The sequence below is a fragment of the Taudactylus pleione genome, unplaced genomic scaffold (assembly GCF_031769625.1).
Source record: "Taudactylus pleione unplaced genomic scaffold, aTauple2 ptg000012l, whole genome shotgun sequence".
Taxonomy (NCBI): Eukaryota; Metazoa; Chordata; class Amphibia; order Anura; family Myobatrachidae; genus Taudactylus; species Taudactylus pleione.
Genome location: NW_028284415.1, coordinates 3,603,336 through 3,630,039, shown reverse-complemented (window position 1 = coordinate 3,630,039; position 26,704 = coordinate 3,603,336). Strand labels below are relative to the sequence as shown.

Here is a 26,704-nt window from a genome sequence, read left to right as displayed (position 1 = left end):
TGCTTTCGGGTGTGTACCTAGCTGTAGTAGTTCCCCTACACAACAACTCTGAAAGCTGAAATGTAAAATGACTCTCCTGCAGAAGTAAATACGTTATAAAATACAGCAAACACTCCCTCTAGTGGTAGCATCCTGCAAAGCAGCCTCTGAATACTCCATGTAAATTAGGGCAGATGCTGACTGCCACCTGATTGGCTGCAGTGTATAAGAGCCTGAGCACTGAGAGGGAAGCAGTCGTCTTGAGCCCCCACAACCTGTCTCTGTCTTCTGTGTGTTTCTTCCTATCTGTCTGATCAGCTGCTAAACATGACTGTCAAACATCTAGACCAGGGCCAGCATTACAGGCCAAGAATGGCATTCCTGAAAAAGGTAATTACGTTGTGTGTAACGTGTGTCTGGTCTGTCCATGCATGCTGCAGATACAGTGTCTGAGGTACAGTGTGTACATCACACAGGATGTCATATTGTTATTGTTGTAGTAGCCATGCATAATAATGTAAATATACATATTGCTGCTGGCATTTTGCATATTGTAACCTTATATGTTTACATGTCTTTATGTGTAATTTATAGCCTGTATACATATTCACACAATGGGCATATATAATGTTAAATAATAATACATACATATTAGTATTGGGTAGGTATACAGCACATGCATAATTGGGTTGTCTGTATAATAGAGTCTATTTTTATTGTGATACATTAACCTTGACACTCCCCCATCCCCCCCCCCCCAGCGACAGGTCACTGATATTTAATAGAAGCCTATCAGTTGTGTGGTGGGGCGCACATATTATTATAGTTCTGTAAGTTCAGTAGTCTCCAGGACATTGGAAAGTGTGACTCTATGTCCAGACTTAATGGTTAAAATACAGGATTTCAAGCAATGCCTATGGAGCTGTATTCTGGTTCGGTAACCCTCTCACTGCCAGCAATAGCAGGGTTTGGGTATATGTGGACTTTCATTGTGCATGTTATTTCTGTCACTACAGGTGTGCAAAGGTTTCTGTATATTCACCACTGCCACTGTGTGTAATGTACAGTATATGGCTGCACTTTAGGCCAATAAGAAATCTCACTCTTATAGAATCTTTAAAGGCTGTCACAGACTAATTTTATGAGATGCTTCTACAGGTATAAAGTGGTACTGAGTACTGAGTGTACCTTTCATTCTTTTCCCCTGTCTGAGATATTTAGCATCACTGTACAGTGCATTCATTACTAGGGGCAATTTACCAGAACTGGTCATTTGCTGAAATGTACAATGAAATCTGTCGGGCAGACGTGATATGTGTTTAAATTTAATGGTAAAACAGCGAGCTCAGCAGTTATATTCATGTAATACAGAGACGGGTGTCTATATCAGTTTATTTATAATATACATGAGCACTCTCATCTAATAACTACCAAGTAATTAACAGGATCCTATACTCTGAAAACCGCACAATGAGTGACTCATACTGACATTGCTGGATGACTGTTCCCTATGTCCTCTACCTGTACTCTTATTTTCCTTATCCTGGAACGCAATACGGAGAACGTATTAAGACGGCCACTGATCCTACCTTCCTTCCTTGTGAGTTTTGTGTCTCCTGTCCCCAGCTTATCCTGTTGAGGAGTATTAGTGTTATTGCTTGTGACAAGGCCAGCTGCCCACTGTTGGGCTGTGTGGCCAATAGCAGTTATAGTGCTAGGCACAGACAGTGAAAACATAGTGAGGTCCAGCAGGTCACAGCTGTGACTTTCATGGGGTCTTCAAGGTTTAACCAAGATCTCTTAAGGAACTGACGTTAAAGTGTTTTGATTTTGTAATATAAGTAAAGTAGCAACATCATGTATAGCTGTTTCTGCACCCGTGCTTCTGCTCCAAGTGTACAGTGCATCCGGAAAGTATTCACAGCACTTCACTTTTTCCACATTTTGTTATGTTACAGCCTTATTCCAAAATGGAATAAATTCATATTTGTCCTCAAAATTCTACACACAATACCCCATAATGACAACGTGTTAAAAGTTTTATTGAGATTTTTGCAAATTTAATAAATAAAAAAAACAAACAAAGAAATCACATGTACATAAGTATTCCCAGCCTTACCTCAATACTTTGAATATGATGCCACAGGCTTGGCACACCTATCTTTGCCCAGTTTTGCCCATTCCTCTTTGCAGCACCTCTCAAGCTCCATCAGGTTGGATGGGAAGCGTCGTTGCACAACCATTTTCAGATTTCTCCAGAGATGTTCAATTGGATTCAAGTTTGGGCTCTGCTTGGGCCACTCAAGGACTTTCACAGAGTTGTCCTGAAGCCACTCCTTTGATATCTTGGCTGTGTGCTTAGGGTCGTAGTCCTGCTGAAAGATGGACCATCGCCCCAGTCTGAGGTCAAGAGCACTCTGGAGCAGGTTTTCATCCAGGATGTCTCTGTACATTGCTGCATTAATCTTTCCCTCTATCCTGGCTAGTTTCCCAGTTCGTGTCGCTGAAAAACATCTCCACAGCATGTTGCTGCCACCATCATGCTTCACTGTAGGGATGGTATTGGCCTGGTGATGAGCGGTGCCTGGTTTCCTCCAAACATAATGCCTGGCATTCATGCCAAAGAGTTCAATCTTTCTATCATGGTCTGAGAGTCCTTCAGGTGCATTTTGGCAAACTCCAGGCGGGCTGCCATGTGCTTTATAGTACTAAGGAGTGGCTTCCGTCTGGCCACTCTACCATTCAGGCCTGATTGGTGGATTGCTGCAGAGATGGTTGTCCTTCTGGAAGTTTCTCCTCTCTCCACAGAGGAATGCTGTAGCTTTGACATCGAGTTCTTGGTCACCTCCCTGACTAGGGCCCTTCTCCCCTGATTGCTCAGTTTAGACGGCCGACCAACTCTAGGAAGAGTCCTGGTGGTTCCGAACTTCTTCCATTTATGGATGATGGAGGCCACTGTGCTCATTGGGGCCTTCAAAGCAGCAGATATTTTTCTGTACCCTTCCCCAGATTTGTGCCTCGAGACAATCCTGTCTCGGAGGTCTACAGACAATTCTTCGGACTTCATGCTTGGTTTGTGCTCTGACATGCACTGTCAAGTGTGGGACCTTATATAGACAGGTGTATGCCTTTCAAAATCATGTCCAATCAACTGATTTTACCACAGGTGGACTCCAATTAAGCTGTAGGAACATTTCAAGGATGATCAGTGGAAACAGGATGCACCTGCGCTCAATTTTGAGCTTCATGGCAAAGGCTGTGAATACTTATGTACATGTCATTTCTTAGTGTTTTTTTTTTTTTTTTCTTAAATTTGCAAAAATCATAAAAAAAAAAAACTTTTTACACATTGTCATTATGGGGTATTGTGTGTAGAATTTTGAGGACAAAAATTTATTTATTCCATTTTGAAATAAGACTGTAACATAACAAAATGTGGAAAAAGTGAAGCGCTGTGAATACTTTCCGTATGCACTGTACATACATATTTTTGCATGCAGGGTAAATACTGGCTGCTTTTGCATGCAGCCCACAAATGCTAGACAGATTTATTTTTACACTGCAATTTACATTTCAGTTTGGACATGCCCCTCCCAAATCTAAATCTCTGCACATTTTATATCTGCCCCACCTGCAGAGCAATATGGTTTTACCAAGGTGCACAGAGGGTTGGGTACGGGATGCCAGCGGTCAGAATCCCGAAGTCGGCATCCCGACAGGGTTAGGGCACCGATATCTGTCAGTAAGTATTCTAAACCTACCCCCTAAGCACCCTAAACCTAACCTCCCACCCTAGTGCCTAAGCCTAATGCCCCCCAGCGTCTAACCCTAAACTTCCCCTAGTGCCTAACCCTCCCCCTAACCCCATTACTTACTGTCGGGATGCCACCCCCAGGATTCTCACCACCAGGATTTCAACTATATCCCTGCACAGGTACTTCCTCTTTCTTAAGGTGCGTATCCACTAGCAGACTAGCAGCTAGAGGAACGACAGTCGTTCCTCATAATGTGCAATGCCTACACTGAACGATATGTCGTTCTTTGCAGGCACCCTCCCTCATCTCTGAACATGCCCAATCTGTCATTATCAGCAGATTGACCAGCATGTTCAGGCGATGATTGTTGACGAAAACGACTAGCGGGAGCGTGCATAGCTGGTCGTTTTCAACATCTCTATGTCACGGCCAGGGTTTCACGGCATGGTGGTCACCGGATATTAACTGTGAGGTCGTTATGGCGGGGGGTCTCTGGTAGCGGTGCTGGTGTTTGGCGAAGGGCATTGGCTGCGCGTGGTTCTGTGCGGGCACATTGTCACTAGGCCTGGTGAGGTCTGGTGGTGTTTCCATTCCGTTGGCATGGGCGCCGCCATCTTGCCTGCGGCCATGGGTGTTCAATCCTGATAGGTCATGTGCTCATTCCAGCCAGTCACAGCGCGCCACTGAGTATTTAGGAAGGTCCAGAGCCTTCCTTCCTTTGCCAGTGCAACGTGTTTCTCAGCTGCGGCTGAGAGAGAGTACCTGTGCCTTACCTGCCTGCTTGTAATACGCTTCTTGCCTGAACCTTGCCTGCTCCAACCTGCTGGACTTACCCTGCACCCTCCATATACCTTCTCACCTGCCTGAGTACCTGAACCTGCTGTTTCTCTGCACCTTGCTTCATTTCACTCCCAGCTGGACTTCACTACCTCTGCCTGCATCAGTTACAGCTCACCAAACCTGCATTCAGTTACAGTTCATCAAACCTGCATTCAGTTTTCAGCTAACCATACTGGACTGTTCCTGCCTGTCACTATCTGGACATTTTCTCATTAACCCCCACTACAGTTATCAAGTGCACTTTAGTGCTATACCTGGACTTTTTCATTTGCCATTCCCATGTCTTCTAAGTCACTTATTAAAAACTCCACTTTTTCATTTAAGTCTGCTTCTGTGTCTGCTCCTATCACCACCCCAGGTCCACAACAAATTCAGAACCTCACACTCTATGCCCAATTTGTGAATGATTAATGAGCGATTGAACGATAACAATGTCGTTATCGTTCTATCGCTCATTTTAATTGCCTAGTGGATCATTACTCTATTTCCAAATTTGAATCCGGCCCTTACATAGCTGTACTGGCAATTAAGAACTACAAGTGTATGCTCATTGGTATAAGTGTATACAGTACTTGCACTTGTCATGCCACAAGTTTGCACTATAAGTGTTGTCCTCATGAATACTTAATAACTTTTGGCCATATAATAAATAAATAATGCTGCATAATAAATAGTTAATGCCACTGTTAAAAATGAAGGGCTTTCCGAGGGACAGAATTTGATTCTAAATGGCAAACGTAAAATACGCCCTATAAAATGGCATCTTTTGCTTGGCTTGCAGAACTGGCCATATTGCAAAATGCGTAACGCTCGGCATGGTTAGCTTATTGCACCTGCTCTACTCCAGGAGAGATGTGGCTGCACAGTGGTGGTATATGTTAAAATTGCTCTACATAAATCATTCATAATATATTACATGTGGACAGTGTTATTAGCAACTAATAAAGTTGCATTCACCATGTAAGCGGAAATGAAAACAAGATGCAAAGACAAAATTAGAGAATTAAGTTCAAATGAATAAACATGTCTGTCGCTTTTCCCTTTAAAAATCAAGATCAAATTGGAATCTGCTTTATTGCTAAGGATCGACTGCAAAATATCACTGTATTAATGTGTACATGTAAGAGAGACACTCACTAGACTTTTAGAAAGAAAATAGCAATATAACCAATTAGAAGATACAAATACTGATTGATGTTTCGATCCTCCCTGGGATCTTGATCATTCAATCATAATAATTGTAGGGCTACTAAGTGGTGAACCCTTCTTTGTAACTCAATAGATGCGAATGATACAGAAACCGGCGCCCAAGTGCATGACGGCACTGCTGGACCTGCGATATCAGGTACAACATACAATGAGTTTCCGTTTTGTTCGTTTCACCTGCAGGATATCTGATATTAAAAAAACAGAATACGATGAATGATATTAGAGACGTCTTGTGTTCCAGAGGTTGAAAGTAAGATGACAATCTGAACTGTTGAAAGGCAAAAGATATACAATATTAATGTAAACAATAAACTATATTTTTCACTAACGATAATAAAGCATAAAAGTCCAACAAGGACATAGAATAATAATAGGATATTAAATATAAACATCAATCTATAGATTGTAAGCTTGTGAGCAGGGCCTTCCTACCTATATATCTGTTTGTTATTACCCAGTTTTGTTCTGTTAATGTTCTAATTGTAAAGCGCAACGGAATATGCTGCGCTATATAAGAAACTGTTAATAATAAATAAATAAATCAAATATCAAAATAGGGTAACACCATAAAAAGGGAGACCTACCGTCATACAATATATTTAAAGAATAATACTTCTAAAAAAATTATCTAAAAGACTATCAAACATATCAATGTAGGCAAACTAAAGAAAGACAAAATTAACATACTATGACCTCTCCCCCAAAAAACCACTGAGGGTAAGACTGACCACTTCACATTTCTGAGGGCAGGTAGCATGTATCCCAGTAACAAGTTTCTGACCAGCCTGTTGGTAACTGTTATAGGACCTTAGAAAATTGTAAAGCGTAAAAGAATATGCTGGCATATATAAATGAATATTAGTAAAAAATAAATATGATTAACAAAAATATGTGCCAAAATCAATCTTGTGTATATAGTTATATTGTGAAGTGTAGCATTAAAATTAGTTCTTACTGAATTATTACAGTGACTATTTCATACTAAGGGGAGTATTTATCAATTATTATTTGCGAGCTATCCCCTGAAAACCCTGTATTTCAGGCTACCTGCACGTACTAAGGACCTCATTCAGAGTCTCTCGCTAGCGCTGTGCGCTCGCAAGCGGGCCGATGGTTTGCATACGCGCATGCACACGGTTCGTTCTGCGAACTACTCTGTGCGATCGCAGGCCGCTCGCTCACCCAGCAAAGACAGCCCAGTGAAATGAGTGACAGGAGAGGCTGTTTGTGGGTGGTAACAGGGGCAGGACACTAATAACGGGGGTGTGGAGGTGCGAACGCAGGCATACCTGAGTATTTCAACGCCGTTTTAGAGGCGTGCATAATTAACACGCAGCGTCATAGTACACGTCACATGCCTGTTTTTTACACTGAAGTCCTCGCAGTGCTTGTGGTAGGGTAAGACAACCACAAGCGCTGCGATCGCTTCCGATTGTCCTCGATGTACCAGTGTTTTAATACACTTCCTAGAGATAACGTGTGCTGGTGGGCGGCTCTGCCTATGCGATTGGGCGTATGCTGGCCGCTCGCTAAGACATGGTGGGCGTGCTTATGCCTTGGCGAGCAATCGCTTCCCGTGGCGTCACTTTGACAAATTTGCATACGCTGGGTCGAGCGATTGCACCTAGCGAGAGACTCTGAATGAGGTCCTAAGTATCCCCCGAATGTACAGGATACTGTAGCAGATATCGGAGATCTCTGATGCTGTCCCCTGTTTTTGACTGCAAAAGCAGCCCCATAGGTTTTTATGGGGGATGTTTTATTACCGAATTTACCAAGCTCCAGAATGCAGGGCCCGATAACTAACCCTATCTTTAGATGGTGTTAGTCATTGTAGCCTATAGGCTACACTCCACGGCATTTACAAGGAGAAGGTCCCCTTCTCAACAATGGCCACCCACGCATGCATGGTCAGTAGATTGTGCATATGCAGTGCTGCTAATGTTGTTATCACATTAGTCATCAGTTCAGTTCTAACACATCGCAGGGGTGGGCTCCTCTCCATGTGTGTGATTAATGGTACATCGATTTATAATTTCTTATTGTCGCGAATAGCAGCGATAAGAAATTATAATTATCCGGTCTAGAACTTGATAATTAATAAATATGCCCCTAAGCATGATAATTACTTTCACAGCAAATGAAACAAAAGACAAGAGATACTAAGTAAATATCTGATTTTACAATAGTCTGTTGCTTTAATCAAATATATCTTTTTACACTTACTGTTATGTCCAAACAGGAGTCCATGTTATCTTCCTTGTAGCAGTTGTGGCAATAGTCTGTCATTATAAAAGGACTATACAGTAGAAATTTAGCACCTGCACAATATTTGAAAGTATGGACACATATTAAACACTTTAGGGTATATTTACTAAAGTGAGAGTTTTTAGAAGTGGAGATGTTGCCCTTAGCAACCAATCAGATTCTACTTAACATTTAACTAGCACCTTCTTGAAGATAATAGTTAGAATCTTATTGGTTGCTATGGGCAACATCTCTTACTACTAAAAACTCTCACTTTAGTAAAGTATCCCATTTGTCTGCTCAAAGACATTAGCAAATTGAAACATAGAGGCTGATGCTGAGTGCTACACCGGTTTTGTGATTTCTGATTTTGCTCCGCACATGCTCAGAAAGTAAATGCACGAATATACACCTATGCAGATTTCAGCAACACTGACCCTTGCGACTGCTTGTGCCTAGCTTGTGTGCAGCAGGCGTACCCGGGTGGATTTCAAAGTGCATATACTGTCAGAGCATCTTTGTCTTGTACTGGGTCATAGATTGGTAGACCGCGATCTCAGAATGTGATGAAGTGAGGGGGATTGGAATGTGTTACAGTGAGGAGTGAGGGAGAATGTGTTACATTGAGAGGAAATGTGTTACAGAGAGGTGTGTCCTTGCGATGAGATGCGTTGGGTACAGCAATGCCAGTCACCACTTACCTCCTGTGTTGCTGCTGGAGCCGAAGCCGTGACGAGTGACCTACGGAGCTCTGCAAAGGCCAATGGGAGTGGCTACTAATCGTCCATTTTACACATACTACAATGAGCCTCTGAGCATGCGTAGAAGCTCCGAGTGCTACCTTATCACGACAGCCAGTTATGAACGGGGAGAGCCAGGGGCTGTGGCAAGCCACTGTGGGGAGCACGGGGCCCGGCCCAGCAGGTACTGGACCAATCCGCCCCTGTAGTTAGGGGTCAGGGGGAATGTGTTACAATGAGGGATGAGGGGGAATGTGTTACAATGAGGGGGAATGTGTTATGTGGGGTACACACGTCAAAGACAAAAAGATCGGACGACCCGCCGACCGATCTAACAATTTGGCAAGCAAGTATAATGATGAAGTGATTGAACATGTGCGCTAATTACACAATGGGCGAGATGCAGCAGGGTGAGAAATGCGGTCAAACTCTGAAAATGCAGGTTTGATCACATTTCTCATATGCACCAAGCGATGGCGTTACCCATAGAAGCCTAAGGGCTTCTTTCCGCAGAGTGCTGTGAGAGGGATCCAATCGGATAACTCCCAGCACCCCCGTGGTGCGTGCGTCCTTCTGAACATGCGCATAAAGACGCCGGAGGGGACCCGGAAGTCCCTCCATTGCAAAGGGCCGCTCTTACAGACAGAGTAGTCCTTTGCGCTGACCGTCATGCATACCGGCGTTACTAACGCCGGCATGCATGCGAAGACCGGGGGGATGCATCGCATCCCGAATGCGATGCTTCATGTATCCCACCCATAGAGAGGGAAACATATGGAAAACGTAGTATAGTATTACACACAAAAATGTATTGTATTCACATATACTGACCAATAAAACAATTATCACATCCACACGATAAAGTTAATAGATTGGAGGATTACCAGATGTCCAATAAAAACAGGCCTGTAAATGGTAAGATGGAGGTCTCCGGATACCTCTCCCTGGAATATCTGTATTAGCTCCACGGGAATCACTCCTATTTAGGCAGGTAAGTATCACTTCTGTCACAAACCGCCCTGATATATCACTACCTCATATTGGGCTCGATTCTATTCAGCGCGATGTGAATAGCTCTGGGAGTGAGCTCCCGGAGCTATTCAATACACCAAGCTGACAAGTCCGACTATGATTTCTTCTCTCATCCCTCCGGGGATGAGAGAAGAAACCCGACAAAAGTCCTGGCGCGAGGCTGTTTTCTGCCTTTAGCGCCGGGAAAACAGCCTCGCGGCGGGAAGTTAGGTCGGGGAATGCCCGTTATCGCGCCTAAACACCCTGTTTAAGACGCGATAACGAGCCTTCCCCGACCTAACAGCGCGATGAATTGAATAGCTCCGGGAGCTATCTCCCGGCGCTATTTATATCGCGCTGAATTGAATCGCGCCCATTGTGAGTAGCGCACCTGTATGATCACTTCATCATCATACTTGCTTATTTCTGTGTCTGGTTATTAAGGTGTAACCATTGTGATCATTTTAGTGCTGCTTTGTGTTGTTGCTTTCTGCCTTGGTATATTCCAGAGATACCTCATCTTTTGGATACAATTTGGCAAGGTTACGACCTTGTGCATACATACTTACTAATCAGTTGCCCGATATGTCCAGAAGAACCAGCTGTGATGCAATTATAGCTGGTTCCTGTCACCAGCATATTGGTCGGTCAATCATGTGTACACACTTGCAGATGTGGAGAGATGTATCTTCCGTATAATTCAGGAGCTGCTGAGATGTACTGCAGCGTCATACAGTTCTATTACAAAAATATTGTTATAAGGTCACCCCTGGTATTTAGATTAGATAAATACAATTAGATTTCCTTGTGGCATAATGTATTGTCTGTGCATTAGTGCTGGAAGATGTACTGAATAAAGGGAAAATGAACATTATGGGCCTGATTTAGAGAAAGTTACAAATCCAAAGTAATGAGTGCAATATTTGCACATGGAAAAACCATCCTGTGCCGAAGGAGGAAAAATGTAAAACATACAGTATAACCTGATTCAGAGATGTGCGTTTGCCTATTATGTTTTCTATAACATGTGCCTCCTATACACTTCAAGATGGGTCATACCTGTACAGTCAAGCAACCTGGTGTGTGGGGCACTTCCTACAATAAGCAATATTCTTCTCTGGAGCAATGTAACACAAAAGTGAAATTCTTCTTGTGCTCCCTTTCAAGGGGCCCTACCCCCAATAATCCCCGGACAGTGTTGATCATCAAAAAGCAAAGTACATACTCAGGGCCTAATTCATAGATGTACGCTATGCAATCACAGCTGCGATTTCGCATTGTCCGCAATCGTAAAAACATGCTAATGTTTCCAAAGCTTGCCCGACTATAGGGATGCCCACTGCTGCCTTCTCATATCCATCTGATGTTGCGTACTAGCGTAAGCATCGGTAACATTGACACATATCAGGCAGCCATGCGGCATATGTGACAAGTCTGACCTGTCTCAACCACAGCGTCTCTCCTGACACGCAGAGATCTCTCATGCTGCGAAAGGAGATTGCAATGGCTAATTTATGCACGCCCATGAAACAGCGTTTAAACCGTCACACGCCTGTGTTTACCTAGCCACCCCCGTTACCACCCCCAAATGCTGATTATCTGTCACCCACTTTGCAATTGACTCCTCTATGCAAGCGTAGTCGCAAAACAATTGCTGCGTGTGCGCAGTGCGGCTTTCACTCATGCACAATGGCAAACAAATGCTTGATCTGCGTACATATCGGCATTGCCTAAATCTCTGAATCAGGCCCTCAGATTGTAAGATTGTTCTATTCCTTCTGTCTCTAGAGCCTAATGTGGCTCTGCTGCTATTTTGGAACTACAAATCTCAGCACCCCTTACCAACTACATGTCAAAGGGCAGCCTAAGGCACCAGTGTCACTTTTCCAGTCTAATTCCTCGTACAAAATCTTTCTTCTCAAAATCCCACTTTATACAATGAGCTTTAAACAAATCACAAATGATGAATTTACCATCTGTCGTAAGTAGAGCAAATCTTCCCATAGTACATGAGTTTCGTCACAAACATCCTCCGGGCTTTCTCCTGTGGAGAGACATCCCTGTCACTACAGGTTGAGTCTCCCATATCCAAATATTCCGAAGTACGGAATATTCTGAAATACGGAATATTTTTAGCATGACTGAGATAGGGAAACCTTTGCTTTTTGATAGTTCAATGTACACAAACTTTGTTTAAGGCACCAAATTATTAAAAATAAAGTATAAAATAACCTTCAGGCAGTGTGTATAAGGTGTATATGAAACATAAATTAAATTTCATGCATGTGCACAAACTTTGAGCCACAAAATTATTAAAAATATTGTATAAAATTACCTGCAGGCTGTAGACCTCATTCAGACCCGCTCGCTAGATACGATCGCTCGCATCCAGCGTATGTAAATTTGCCAAAGTGACAGCATGGGAAGCGATCGCTCACCAAGGCAGCCAGCTGTTGGTATTAAGGCAGCCGGTTTCCCGACTGCATACCTTATATAAAACATAAATGCATTCTGTGTTTAGATTTGTGTCCCATTTCTAAGATATTTCATTATGGTATGCAAATATATCCAATATACGGAATATTCCAATATCCAAAATACCCCTGGTCCCAAGCATTTTGGATATGGGAGACTCAACCTGTACAAATATCCAACTACTGTACAGCCTGGAACTCCTTCTCTAATAGACACTTACTGTATTTCAGTCACTTACCTGCTGGCACTGAGCTGTATTATAGCATAGACTGCTGGCTCACACTGCATCTGCCTGTAGGTCTGTTTATGTCAAAGTGAAGGCTCATTACACACAGTACAGTGTCAGTTCCCCTGTAAGAGAGGGATCAAGCGCCTTCATTTAAAATAGTGTATTATATAGTTTACTTAATGGGGGGTATCCACTTAGCGATATACAAACGAGGGCACTATTGCGACATTGCAATCGTGCTGTCGTTTGTATAGCTAGTGATGTGCCTAGACTGAACGTTCACTCGTTCAGTCCCGGCACATCCCTCATCCCCACACATGCAGAACCTGACGAGGTTGACCTGCATGTACGGGCGATGTTGGATGTCGGAAGCGACCCGCGGGCACGCGCATCGCGGGTCGCTTCCGTCCAAAACATGCAAGATGCATGCGCGATTTGCAAGTGGATTCCCCCCCATAAATGAGGCTCAGTTTAGCATTATATATGTAAAATTAACCATTAGAGTGACTTTTGTCTATTTAGAGATTATTACAATGCTCATTGGGGGAAATGTATCAAATCTTTCAGAGAGATACAGTGAAGAAGTTGCCCATAGCATTGCCCATCTGTCATTTTATAGACTGTACTAGATAAATGATAGCTAGAAGCTGATGGGTTGTTACAACAGTGCACCTGCAAGTGCATAATGTGTCCTATTATATGTATAAGGATGAGGTTTAAGCATCTCCAAGCTCCAGAAGAATTCAGGTATTTTGGGGGAGAATAAAAGGCTGTGCACTCAAAAAGTGAGGGACACTGAATCCACCTATCCACCCTGGAAAGGTTAGTTAATAATACCGTCCTGCAAAATTAAATCTCGTAAAAAAAATAATAAAAAATAAGCAAGTGTGACATTACAAAACAGCATATACACTGTTTTACAGCCCCTACTCCTTTCTCACATCGCCCTATCATGTGACTTTTTATGGGTGTATGCAATATGTGTACATGGGATTCTGCACAGTGAGATCACATAATGTGGCTGACAAGGAGTATAGTGGCTGCTAATCAGATATGTGTACTATGGCTGATAGTGAAATTATGTAATATGGTTGATCGAGTTTGTGCAATGTGTCTGGCAATTAAGTCTGGACAAAATATCTGTGTATTTGTTTAGGGCTGTCTGTGCAGTGTGGCTGGTATTGTGTTCTGTGCAGTGTAGCTGGTAGTGTGTTCTGTGCAGTGTAGCTGGTAGTGTGTTCTGTGCAGTGTAGCTGGTAGTGTGTTCTGTGCAGTGTAGCTGGTAGTGTGTTCTGTGCAGTGTGGCTGGTATTGTGTTCTGTGCAGTGTAGCTGGTAGTGTGTTCTGTGCAGTGTAGCTGGTAGTGTGTTCTGTGCAGTGTAGCTGGTAGTGTGTTCTGTGCAGTGTAGCTGGTAGTGTGTTCTGTGCAGTGTGGCTGGTATTTGGGTCTGTTCAGTGTGGCTGGTATTTTTTCCTGTGCAGTGTTAGAGGGAAATATGTAAGAGACGTAGGGGTCTATTTACTAAGCTGTGTTAGGAGATAAAGTGAACGGTAATAAGATAACAGCCAATCAGCTCGTAATGGCCATTTTTTAAACACAGCCTGTGACATGGCATTTAGGAGCTGATTGGCTGGTACCTTATCACCATTCACTTTATCTCCTAACACAGCTTAGTAAATAGACCCCTTATACTGCACAATAATAGAATTAGCAGACTGTGTTTAAACACATGGGAGAAACACTATACTCCCCATTCAGACATATGATATCACTACAAGTTAAAACACAATTGGCACATATCTCTTATTAAAACATGTTTTGTGTGCCCATGTTTTAAATGAACCAAATAGTTACACTTCAATTTGATAAGTGTACACAAATAATAATCAGCTGTGTTTGTAATGTCAGAAAAGGGGTTCAACAAATATAAATTTGGCAAGTGTTTGATAACATAAAAAGTCTATTGCAGTATGTGTTTTAGCAAAATTTATTGCACATATTTTACACACATAAAGCAAATAAATCGACTCAATAAAGCATACAAACCCAGCCATCAAAGATAAAATACAAGGGGAAACAGATGCCAACCTACCATATGGCTGATATAAATTTGCCGGATGTAATGGAACTGATAAAGTACCGGGTATTTAGTCACAGTCCCTCGGCATAACACAATCCATAGGTCCAGGCTGTGTGTAGGAATCGCCCCTCTCACCACGCCACTCTCTCCAGTGTGGTCAGTAGGTTCCCAAAATGAATTTATTTGATCTCTTTATATTCAGAAATTGGTCCTATCTCATATATAGGAGTGCTACTGATAACCCCAAATTTGTGACTTGCAATAGAAAGAACAAAGGGGGGTAATGGACATCCCTTTCACCTACAGCTTGCTCACACCAGAAACATCAACCCTAGATATAGCTGAAACTGACCCTGTGTTCTTCACATATTCTGACCTATAAGAATACCTGCCAGCACCATGCTTGGTAGGCATATACCACAGGCTGAGCAGATGGAGCAAGGGTTCACTGTACAGAGCCTAATGTGAATCCAGAGAAGTACTACCGTTAAGGAGCATACACACTAGACGATATTTTGCACGATTCGCCCGATTTCGACGCATCGGAACGACAAATTGTGTAAAATATGTCCAAATCGTTAGTGTCCACTCACAATGCCGATGCGCGTACCCACGGGTCGTACATCGCATCTTCAGATCTTGCCTACAGCAGGCAAGATCTGCCAATCTCGTACACGACGCACTGGAAATTGTTACGGATGCACCAAAGAATGTTGGTCACTTTTTAGCACCATATCGTGTCCTGGAGTGCCGGGGAGCTGCCGGGGAGAGTTCAAGGGAAATCGCTCACGATATCGCATCGTGAGCACATCGTCTAGTGTGTACGCACCTTTAGATGTACATGCTTAGCGCTGACAGACACAGTCCCTTGTCACAAGCTGGGCTGCTGATACCACCACTACAGTCACAGCCCATAGGTGAAGCAACAGGCTAAATGCTTGGCAAGGTGCAATCAGTAGCGGCTCCAGGCACGTGCAAGCCGGTCCGTCGCCTGGAGCAGTACTGTTTCCGGAGGGCGCAGGAAACACCCACCTCCCTCCCAGCGCTATAGTTGATATTTAAGCTCAGGGGGAGGGAGCGGAGGAGGGAAGGGGCGGCAACACAGGACGGCACTGGGCGCAGCTCAGCCTAGCGCCGGCCCTGGGTGCAATGACTCAATTAAGGTAGAGGAGGGCACAATCCATGTAACCAGGCCAGCTGTGTAGTTATACTGCTTTAAATATATCCTAGACAATAGATGAAAAGAATGGGGTTTCAATTGAGAGAGTGGTAGATGAAAGGAAGCAAATGCAAGCAAGATCAGTTCTAGAGAGTGCATCTAACAACTGTAGGTAGTATAATTAGAGAAAATATATTGAACTAGTTCTGAAAAACTGCATCCCAAACCGTTGCTTTTTAAAACTCCCCCATAAAGTTCTGTATACATGAAGTGGCCAGATATACTAATTAATTCTCCTCTGTCATTGAGGTCATATAATTTGTGCATAGTTGTCAGACCTAGGCACAGATAAATGTCCTAAATGCCTCTTGCAGAATTCATCCCTTCACAAGTTTTGCTGGGTGCCTCTAGGAATGTCAGTAGCCGGGCATGCACTTTTCTGTTTTCTTATTGCTCAGAGAGAATAAAACATCAGACACTTCGTTTGGTTAAGTTAGGCCCCTCCTTTATTCTACCTATCAGGGCTTCTTACAAAATACTGCACATATTACATCCATTTTGGCGTAACATGACAGTGAGTGACTGCTTTATTTTGGATACATGTATGACAATACATATATTTTGCGGCATTGATGCATGGCAGCAGGCAATTCATAGGCCAACAGGCAAAAGGTCAACAAGGACAAAACACTTTTTTGATTTTTTAACCCTATCCCTCCACTGGTGTCTAACCCTAACCCTCCCCAAGTGCCTAAACCTAACTGTAGCCTGACCCTCCCCCAAGCGTCTAACCTTAACCATCCCCTCCGGCCGCCTAACCCTAAACCCTAAAATGTTGAAAAAAATAAATAAAAATCATGCGTCTACCTTTTTTTTTTAACTGTCGATCATTGGTGTGTCGACCATTTGAACCTGTCAACATTTTGCACTGTCAGCTTTCATCAGTCGACCTTCTGTACCTGTTCATCTTTTGCCCACGTCGACCTATTGCATGTCGAACATTTGGTGTTGACCTATACATTGTCAACCTTTTGTCTGTCGACCATTCATCCGGATTTTGTCTTTTTTTGTAGGTTTTGTATAGCTTTTGCCTTGATATGCCTTTTTTGGGGGGAGGGGGGGTCGCTTATTAAAAGTAATTTTGCTGATAACATATTCAGACAACTTGCTGGCCCTATAATCTATACTGTACGTCTGCCACCTGATTTAAATCTCTTTTTTATTTTTTGAACAGAAATCTTGAATTTGCAGATTTTGGGTAAAAGATGTTTTTTAACATTTAAGTTGCCCAGTGCAAATACTGTTGTTATTGTGTAATTTTAAACAGCTAGAATAGAGATGATGAAGGAGCGAGGGTGACATGTTCTGTCCCATAAGTTATCTGTTTCCTGATACATCAAGCTAAGTTTTACTCAGTTCAAGCAATGTTACATAAACTCTACTAAAGAGTGCGTCTAACTATCATTGTTATAGGTAGGTAGTTGCATTAGAGTAAAAATATCCTCTGTCTTCTTTTTATTGGAATATTTCTTTAAAACGGCAACAAAAACAATTCCACATGGACTGCTCAGTTTTCAGCCATTCCACCACAGCTATACAGTATTGAGGAAATGGATGTGGGGCTCTGTAAATCTAGGTGCACTGCTTGTAATTTCCCGCTTGAGGTATCATATTATCATTTCAGGTCCATTTTATTGCAGCTTTGCTGTGTAAATGACGGTTATGTTTCTAGATTTATTAACATTTAATGGGGTCATTCACTGTGGAAAGGAAAGGGCAACAATTCACTCAAGATTTTCAAGTATGCCACTGTGTGTGAAGACACTGAGCAGACACTGGTACCCATTGCCATCTGGCCCTTATATGGAAGTACTGACAACCATCTTACAACCCTGATCTCAATACAAGACATGATTAATAACCACACCAGTCTACTTCTGCCCAGCCAGAAAAAAGTGTGTAGAGTGCAGTCATCCAACTTAGGACTTGATTCAGCGAGGAACGCACGGATGCAGACGCACGCAATCGGTCGATGTTTTTGCTCTGCTTATGCATCGCAGTGCACGTGCGCGAACTAGCTATTGCAATGGGAACTGCTACGCAGACCCAGAGCACAGTGATTGACAGGAAGTGCCGTTTGTGGGTGGTGACGGGGGAGTGGTCGGGCAAATGCAGGCGTGACTATGTGTTTGGACGGCGTATCAGGGGCATGCATAATTAGGCCCTTGGGGCGGCGGCCGCAGCCTGAGGGATAGTTGCACACAGGAAGTCTTGCTATGTCTGCGCGAGGGTCAGGTCAACCACTATTGTGCGTATTGGTCTGATGGTTCTCGATGTTACCGATGTCTTTCCAGATATACAGGACGCAAATAAAGGGAAGTGGGTGGTATTATGTAGTGCTGGGTGTCTGCTTATTCTGCTGCGATTGCCATGCGTATGCATTCATTAGCATATTCTCTCAGCGGCCGGGTGCGTGCGTCTGCATCCGTGCGTTCCTTGCTGAATCTGGCTTCATTGCTGGTTCCTTACAGGAGTAACCACGACAATGGGGAACTTCAGGTATTAGGTAGCTGACAAGGCAATGAAAGCTTGGCACTATCTTGCTGCATCCCATGTCATGTTATCTCATCTATATTTGAATAGTTGGCATTTTAGCAGAGTCTTGTTATGTCTAAAGATATTAGTTCCACTGCCTGAACATCTGTTCCAAAAATTAATTCACCTGCTGAGTACTCAGATACATTAACTCCAGGAATGGACGGGGCGCTCCTGTATTAATGATTGTATAGAGAAGAGGCTGTGGGCCTGATTCAGACCCACTCGCAAGCGCACAGCGCTCGCAAGCGGGTCGATGGTCCCCCACTGTGCATGTGTCGCCTCTGGTGTGTGCATGCGTGAGACCCGATCAGCGATGGCAGCTCTGTCACTACGGGTCTCGCTACAAGACGGGGCGGCTGTCGATGGTGAGTGACAGCTCGCCCCGTTTTGTAGGCGGGGAGGCTGCACAAACTCAGGCGTTCCCTTAGGAACGCCTGGTGTATGTGGGCGGCACTACTGACATCACTAGTGATGTCAGTAGTGGACTTCCTGCTCTGTCAGAGCAGGAAGTCCACTCGGGCTTGCGGGAGCCGAGACCCTACCACAGGGTCACGTTGCAAGCCCGATGGTCGCGATAATCGCGACAGACTCCAGGGCGCTCACACAAGCTGCGGGTGGTCACCCACAGCTTTGCGAGCGGGCTGGAGAAAAAAAGAAAAAACACGCCCTGATTCAGAGTGAGCGCTCGCCAGCAGCGAGCGGCTCTGAATCAGGCCCAGTGTGCGATATTCCAGACATAAATATTGCTTTCCTAATGTCCAATTTATTTGTACAGTAGGGATAATCACTCCAACATCAACCACTCACCCTCATTATTTGGCCTGGTAAGGTGACAGGAGTGTATAGTAAGAGGGGTGTGCTTTAAATAGCAAATACATTTATTATTTGACACTAATATACTGTATAGTAAAAAGTGTACATTGCTGATCTGCATAATATAACTTGAGAGTTTGCATGTAACTATGGGGTCTATTTGCTAAGCTTTGTTAGGAGATAAAGTGAACAGAGATAAGGTACCAGCCAATCAGCTCCTAACTGCCATTTTTCAAACACAGCCTGTGGCATGGCAGTTAGGAGCTGATTGGCTTGTACCTTATCACCGTTCACTTTATCTCCTAACAAAGCTTAGTAAATAGACCCCTATGTCCGTCATGCTCTCTTTCACTCCTCTTCAGCAAAACAACACCTGAGAAGGCAGGTGCTTGTCTAACTACTGTAAGCAGGCAGAGTTTGAGTGACAGCTTTTCAAACAAGGGGCCTATTTATCAACGAGTTTTATTATTCACAACAAGTGATAAAACTTGTTGTGTATGATAAATTGTGCTCCAGCCAATCAGCTCCTAACTGTCATCTGTTTGAAAAATGACAGTTTGTAGCTGATTGGCTGGAGCTACTTTATCATATGCAGCGAGTTTTACCACTCGTTGTGAATGATAAAACTCGCTGATAAAAGAGGCCCTTGGTGTGCAGAATTGGTGGGATTGGTTGGTTCTATAACAGGAGTGGGGCAAATTAGGTCACAGTAGCTCAAAGGTTTCCAGAATCAAATTTTTACCAGTAAACGATACCATAAGGATATTGTTTTTGTGATGTTGGAGGCGCTTCAGCTGTCATTAACCACTAACTTATTAACACCATATTTAAGTGGGCAGCAGGGTAATGGAATTGAGAAAATACCTAAAATATGTTGAGGTTTCATCCATCCGGATGACTGTAGCCACGGAGTCAGTATGAATTACCGCCGGCCGCATGGAAGCCCGACAAGGATGAAAAATCCTGATCATCCCAAGGTAAGTATTCACTAACCTTTTCTACACCCTAATCCTAACCCTCCCTAAGGGGTGCCTAACCCTAACCTCCCCCCCTAAGTGCCTAACCCTAACTCCCCCTTCCCCGCCGCCTAAACCTAAGTCCCCCGGGGGGTGCCTAACCCTAACCCCCCCTTCCCCTAGCCTAAACCTAACCTCCTGGGGGGTGCCTAACCCTAAGTCCTCCCCGGGAACCCTAAACCTAACCCTCCCCCCCCATGGCTGTCCACGCCTGTCGCCAGGCGTACCTTCGATCGGTAAGCCGTGTGTCGGTCTCCCGGCGTAGGGAAAATGACAGGCGTCGGGATTTCGACGCCTGTCATTTAACCCTTGCCGGGATTATACAGTCGGGAAGTTTGCGGTCGGGATTCCGCCCATCGGCTTCCCGACTGTTTCCCGTAGCCTCTACTGATGAACTCCTGGAAATTGTACAAACAACCATATTGAAAGCCAACACCACACCAATGCAAGTATTTTATGGAGATCAGTAGCATCACCTATTAAGGACAGACTACTAATCACCATAAACTGTTTCCCACTGTGTATCACACTTCTATGAGTTTCTCTTCCTTCTCACTGTAACATATGTAGTGCACCCATTGTGGCTGCCTCGGTAAGGTAAGTAGGTAAGTATGACTTACATGTGGCAGGAAAGCTAGAGCACTCCCATTCCATGCAATATAAAATGTAATAATTTTGGCCAGTTCTTGTGTCATAACACAATAACCAGATGAATACACAGAAAATGACCAACTTTTTCAGATATTAAACTGGGTACATACAATGTATTGTATGATATATCGTTCTGATGCGGATCAGAGCAATATACTGTATATCGTACACATTGTATTCTGCACGGCAGATGGGACGTTCCAATGAATGACACGGTGCTGGTACATGCAGCATGTAACGATACATCACGTTGTCGTACACCGGATCGTGCAGTGTGTACGCTGCGTGCAATGTATCATTACATCGCATTGTTGCATTGCTGGGTTGCACCGTTGTTCAGAGAGTGTACCCAGCTTTATAGTCCCATGGTGCACTTATCTTCAACCCAAGAGAATGTTCATACTTGGCAAAATTCTGTTTGGAAAACTACGACCAATGAAGACATACCTCTCATACACACATCTTTATTGGGATCTGTCCTTGCTATGTACATTTCTGCTAAAGTCACGCTTGTCTGACAGACCACAACACCTTTTGGGATAGAAAAACTAAGACTGAATAGTGAAAATTAATGCAGTTGGCAGGTGTGAAAAAGTGATATTTTTTTTAGTGGTTAAAAACAATTCCAAAGTCAAAATTACGTAACACTAAATTTAATTATACTTGTAAATACATGGAATCATATCCACCTTCAAAAAGGTTCATAAAATCTTTTGGATCACAAAAAATGAATTATTGGCAGGTGTGCTATTTACAAGCCAACCATGACATTAATGAGGATGTAACTGTTTCCTGGTGAAGTGATAGGCCACCTTTATAGTAATGTCCCTGGTTCTAAAGGTGCCTACACGATTTGCCGAATTCCGACGAATCGTGACGACAAGTCTTGTAAAATATGCCCAAATCGTGAGTTTCCACTCACAATCACGATGCCGATGCGCAGGTCGTACATAGCATCTTCAGATCTGCCGTGCTGTAGGGCAGATCTGACAATCTCAGTCACAATGCACTGGAATAGTTAGGAGGCACGATAGATCGTTTGTCACATTGGCCAGTTTTCAACACCAAATCGTACCCACAACTGCCGGGGAGCTGCTGGGGAGAGTTTAAAGGGAAATTGGACACAATGTTGGATCGTGAGCCAAGTGTGTAGGCACCATTAGAGGCTGCATTCTCAGGGATGTCACTGGTTCCTGATGAATCAATGGGTAATCTTTTACTTATTAAGTTGTCACAAAGTATATGTAGCGCCATACAAGGTATCAAAAATATATATGGCCAGGCAAGGGGGGAATGCATCTTGCAGTCCAGTGATGCATTGCTGGGGAAGGAGGCAGCAAACAAGTGCAAGTTGTATAGTAAATATAAGGGTCAAGCAGGTGGACAACTGTATCAACTAGTAGATTACACTTACTTTGGGACTGGAGCCGAGCCTGAGATGGGGCCAGGCACCTTGCATCATTAGGCCCCGCCCCATCAGCACTATGCCACTATTGCACGCCTATGGGATGTGGGCAGGACCAAAATGATGCACTTCTCATAGGGGACAATCTAATTAGGTGCAAAGGGGGCAAATTGCCATTGTAACTGCGTAGAAATGCCAGCAACGGCATCACTGCCCGATCTCACCCCGGACTCACACATTTTTACTCGCAGCCCTATGGGGCGGCAAACAGAAAAGTGCAAGTCCGGCGGTACCCTAAGAGCAGCATACAGCAGTAAGTCCAGCTGTACCTAATTGGTTTGACCGCAGACATCCCCACAGACCTCGAATGCCGCAAGAGGACGGAGCTACGATCGCATGCCGCAGAATAGTGGTCAGCAAAAAAAAAATTTCATCAAGGGGGGGTTGTTTCTGTGTACTCAGAACTCCCCATGCTCGCACCACTGCAGAGATATTAATACATACATAGGTTCACTTTAGCCCATAGAAGGAACGACTGTTGGGCCTGATTCAGCAAGGAACGCACGGATGCAGACGCACACAATCGGTCAATGGTTTTGCTCTGCGCATACGTATGCATCGCAGTGCGCGAACCGGCCAGAGCGATGGAGTATGCGTACGCAGGGAGTCCTCAGCCCCAGGGACAAGTGATTGACAGGAAGTGGCGTTTGTGGGTGGTGGCAGGTGAGTGGTCGGGAAAACGCAGGCGTGCCTGTGCGTTAGGACGGTGTTTCAGGGGCGTGCATAATTAAACCATTGCGGCGGCGGCAGACACAGCCTGAAAGCTAGTTGAACACAGGAAGTCTTGCTATGTCTGCGAGAGGGTCAGGTCAACCACTATTGTGCGTATGGTTCTCGATGTTACCGATGTTTCCGCTGTCTTGCCAGGTATAGAGGACGCAAGTAAAGGGAAGTGGATGGTATTATGTAGTGCTGGGTGCCTGCTTATTCTGCTGCGATTGCCGTGCGTAATCATTAATTAGCATATTTTCGCAGCGGCCGTGTGCGTGCGTCTGCATCTTTGCGTTCCTTGCTGAATCAGGCCCTGTATGTAGGTGACAGGTATACTTTAATATTTAATATTGTATATGAGGAGCTGCTGACATTACCAGCTGTAAGTTAAAGCATAACTGGTCAACTTTTATGTTTTTTTATGTTATTACATGCAATGTCAAACCCAGAGACTCATAGATATCATAAATATACCAAACCTTGTGCCCTGTAAGCGGCTTCATTAATTACCTCATGCAGAGCAGAGATAGGGAGGGGAGAAGGGGAGCACAATTACCATTTTTCGAGGAATTCTGTTCATAAAACCAACTGATTCTAAATGCCAAACAATTATTTTTCCCTGTGTCTTGCTCCCTTTTCCGTTGTACTGTTCTTTATGGCAAGGAATGGATTTGAATTGCAGATGCTTTGCCCTTTCAAAGGATTACGCCCCCACAGTGGCGCACAGCGGTTTACTCACTTGTAAGAAGTGGGTTAGGTGTGAAGGGAACATGGAGTATAAATTATACATGAGAACTGCACTTTGCTCCTCTTCCCTCCAGGGGAGATGGTGTATCTGAGTGTTCTTACACTGTACTGCACCTAGATTACTTATTTTTTAAAGTCTTGAACCTGAGTGCTAGAGTAGCAAGAAAGGGCTTTTGTCCTCAAAGCTGAGAAGCAGGGTCACTTTTCAATACGTGTTATATGAAAATGCAAGTTGCTCATTCAATTTATTGGCTTCCACAGGTGCTTGGAATGGAGGGGGTTATCTGGGCAAGATAAAGGCACTCATTCAGAGGCGGTCGCAAGAAGTGATCGCTCTCTCTGAATGAGGGCGGCCACTTCTTTTTTTTATGTGCGGCCTCCTGGTCGCTAGCTAAGCTAAGCCACCCACAGCTTAGCGACCGACCAGGGTGATGGTCAAGACCATCACGACCATCGGGGCTTGCGACAAGACCCTAAAGTTGGGTCTCGGCATCCGCAAGCCCCAGGGAGCTTCCTGCTCTGATCGAGCAGGAAACTCCCCACTGACATCACTGCTGATGTCATTGCGGCCGCCCACAAAACAGCAAGCGTTCCGTCAGGAACACATCCGTTTGTGTAACCACCCCCCTGCCCCGCCTACAAAACGGGGCGAGCTGTCGATCAACATCAACAGCCGCCCCTTTTGTAGTGAGCTACGGAGCGAGAGAGTTTCTCTCTCGCTCTGGGGCTTGCGCACGCGCAGTGCCGCCACTGTGTGTGCGCAGGACCAAAACTTCGAGTTGGTTGCGAGCGCTCAGCGCTTGTGACCGACTCTGAATGAGGTCCAAAGTCCCCACCCCAGCATACTGCAATAAGACAGTAAAAAGCCAGCATTCCACATGTAAATAAAATGCAGAGGTTACGGGTACTCAGTTACACACATTTTCAAATATATGATAAGCCACCCGCCATGTCGAGGTGCCTCTGCTAAGGGTGGTCCTAACGCTAAACAATGAGAGCCCTTATATTGGATCGCACACATTGTGTTTTTAAAATTAAGAGCTAACTTACCAGGAGGTACTTTAAAATACTCCAAATTTGGCACTACAAGAACTAGCATTCTCTCCAATTTCGCTGGCGTAATTAGATGAGATCTGCTGTTTGGCATATAAACTCAGCATTATTAGAACCTGTTTGATTAGTACATATCGTAATTAAGTGGCCCGTCAGCCTGATTGTATTGTTTCTTATTAATGGACAGTTGATGAGTGGAAATGTTAATATGTCTTGAGCCGTCTGAATGACTTTATGGTATGTTTGTTGCTGTTTTGTGCTTTTATTAGTTATTTTTTATTTAAATTAGACCTGATTCTGAGTCGCACACTGAATGTCGGATGGCAGTCAATAGATGACAATGAAAAGGTTGACAGTGTCTAGGTAGACATCAAATGGTCGACAGGTACAAAAGGTAGACATGGATGAAGATCAACAGGTACAAAAGTTTGACATGGTCAAAAGGTCGACATTGAAATGATCGACACACATATTTTGTTTTGTCTTTTTGGGGGGGTTAGGGTTAGGCACTTATTGGAGGGTTAGGCACTAGGAGGGATGGTTAGATATAGGCACTTACCCCAACGGTTAGGATTAGGCACTAGGTGGGAGGATTAGGGTGAAGGGTAGGGTTTGAAAGAAAAAAAAAATGTGTCGACCATTTTTGTTTCAACCATTGCAGTGTTGTCTTTTTGACCATGTCAATGTTTTGTATCTGTTGATCTTCATCCATGTCAACCATTTCTGTGTCGAACTTTTGTACCAGTCAACCTATTGCCTGTCTACCATTTAGTGTCAATCTTTTGACTGTCTATCTAAATAGTGTAGATCTTTTAATTCATACTCCTGAATGCGGCCACATCTGGCAAGTTTTAGCAATCTGCACATGCGTTGTAGCAAACATACGTATCTGTGTGTAAATCCGAGTGATACGGAGTCAGACAATCCATTAGAAGGTTTCTCTCCATCCATGAAATGGGCGTTTCTGTGTGTCAACTGGACGTACGCACGAAAGGGAGCGTTGTGGGCGTGTAGCCTGAGATACACCATATTCTGAGTCATGCATTATGGCGAGGGGTGTTTATTTCAGTTGTATCTATCACATCTAGAATGAGGTGTACTGTAAGTATTGGTGATAATGATGACGGCCGCTCCCATGTATTTCATGTGAAATTGCTTAACTTACACCATCAAAACTGTGCGCATTAATGGGCCTGAGTACTTGGACTCACAGAACCAGTTGTGCTGAAGAAGATCGCTGAAATGGAGCAGAAGCCAGCAGTGGAACTCTTTCTTTGTAATCTCAGTTGAGGACAATCTTAAAAGGTCCACCTGTTTTGGATTGAGAGGACATCTCACAGCAAATAGAGGAATTCATCCAAAGACTAACAATTTGTGAGACTTGATTAACTGAGAGACTTGAGACTGTTCTTCTTGGTATTCTAGTAGCGCCAGAGGTTCTTCTAATAATTCCTGATTAATTACTGATCGCAACTGCGATTACGCATGTAGATGACCGATTGTTGCGTTATGCGCATGCATCGCAGTGCGCGAAGGCTCCACTTGATCAGTCTGCAATTGCAGTGTCCACGCGGACCCATCGCAGAGTCATTGACAGGAAGTAAGCGTTTGGGGGTGATGGTCGGTGAAACGCAGGCGTGCATAAATTAGCCACTGAGATGCCATACGCAGTTGGGCTGTCACTGCGTGCGATGAGGTTAGCAATTCCTGAGTAGGTCAGACCTTGGGCAAGTGTGTGTGAGACTCCGATGGTACTCGATGTCACCAATGGTTTTGCAGACTTACAAAGTATTACGGATGTGTGAAGTGGGCGTTACGATAGCATTCATTAGCATATTTTTGCTGTAGGACTGCATGCGTATTCGCAGCTACGATCGCAATAGCATTCTCAGGCCCACAGTGCTGACCACATAGCCTCATAATGC

At 44.0% G+C, this 26,704-nt stretch overlaps 1 protein-coding gene across 1 annotated transcript in view; it reads left to right on the top strand.

The window, feature by feature from the left end:
* The first annotated feature begins 306 nt into the window (after window positions 1-306).
* Window positions 307-26,704, top strand: part of RGS9 (regulator of G protein signaling 9) — a 129,155-nt gene continuing 102,757 nt past the window's right edge. Inside the window, exon 1 of the mRNA XM_088467998.1 lies at window positions 307-369. Coding sequence (XP_088324124.1) covers window positions 307-369 — 63 coding nt within the window. The remainder of the gene's footprint in view (window positions 370-26,704) is intronic.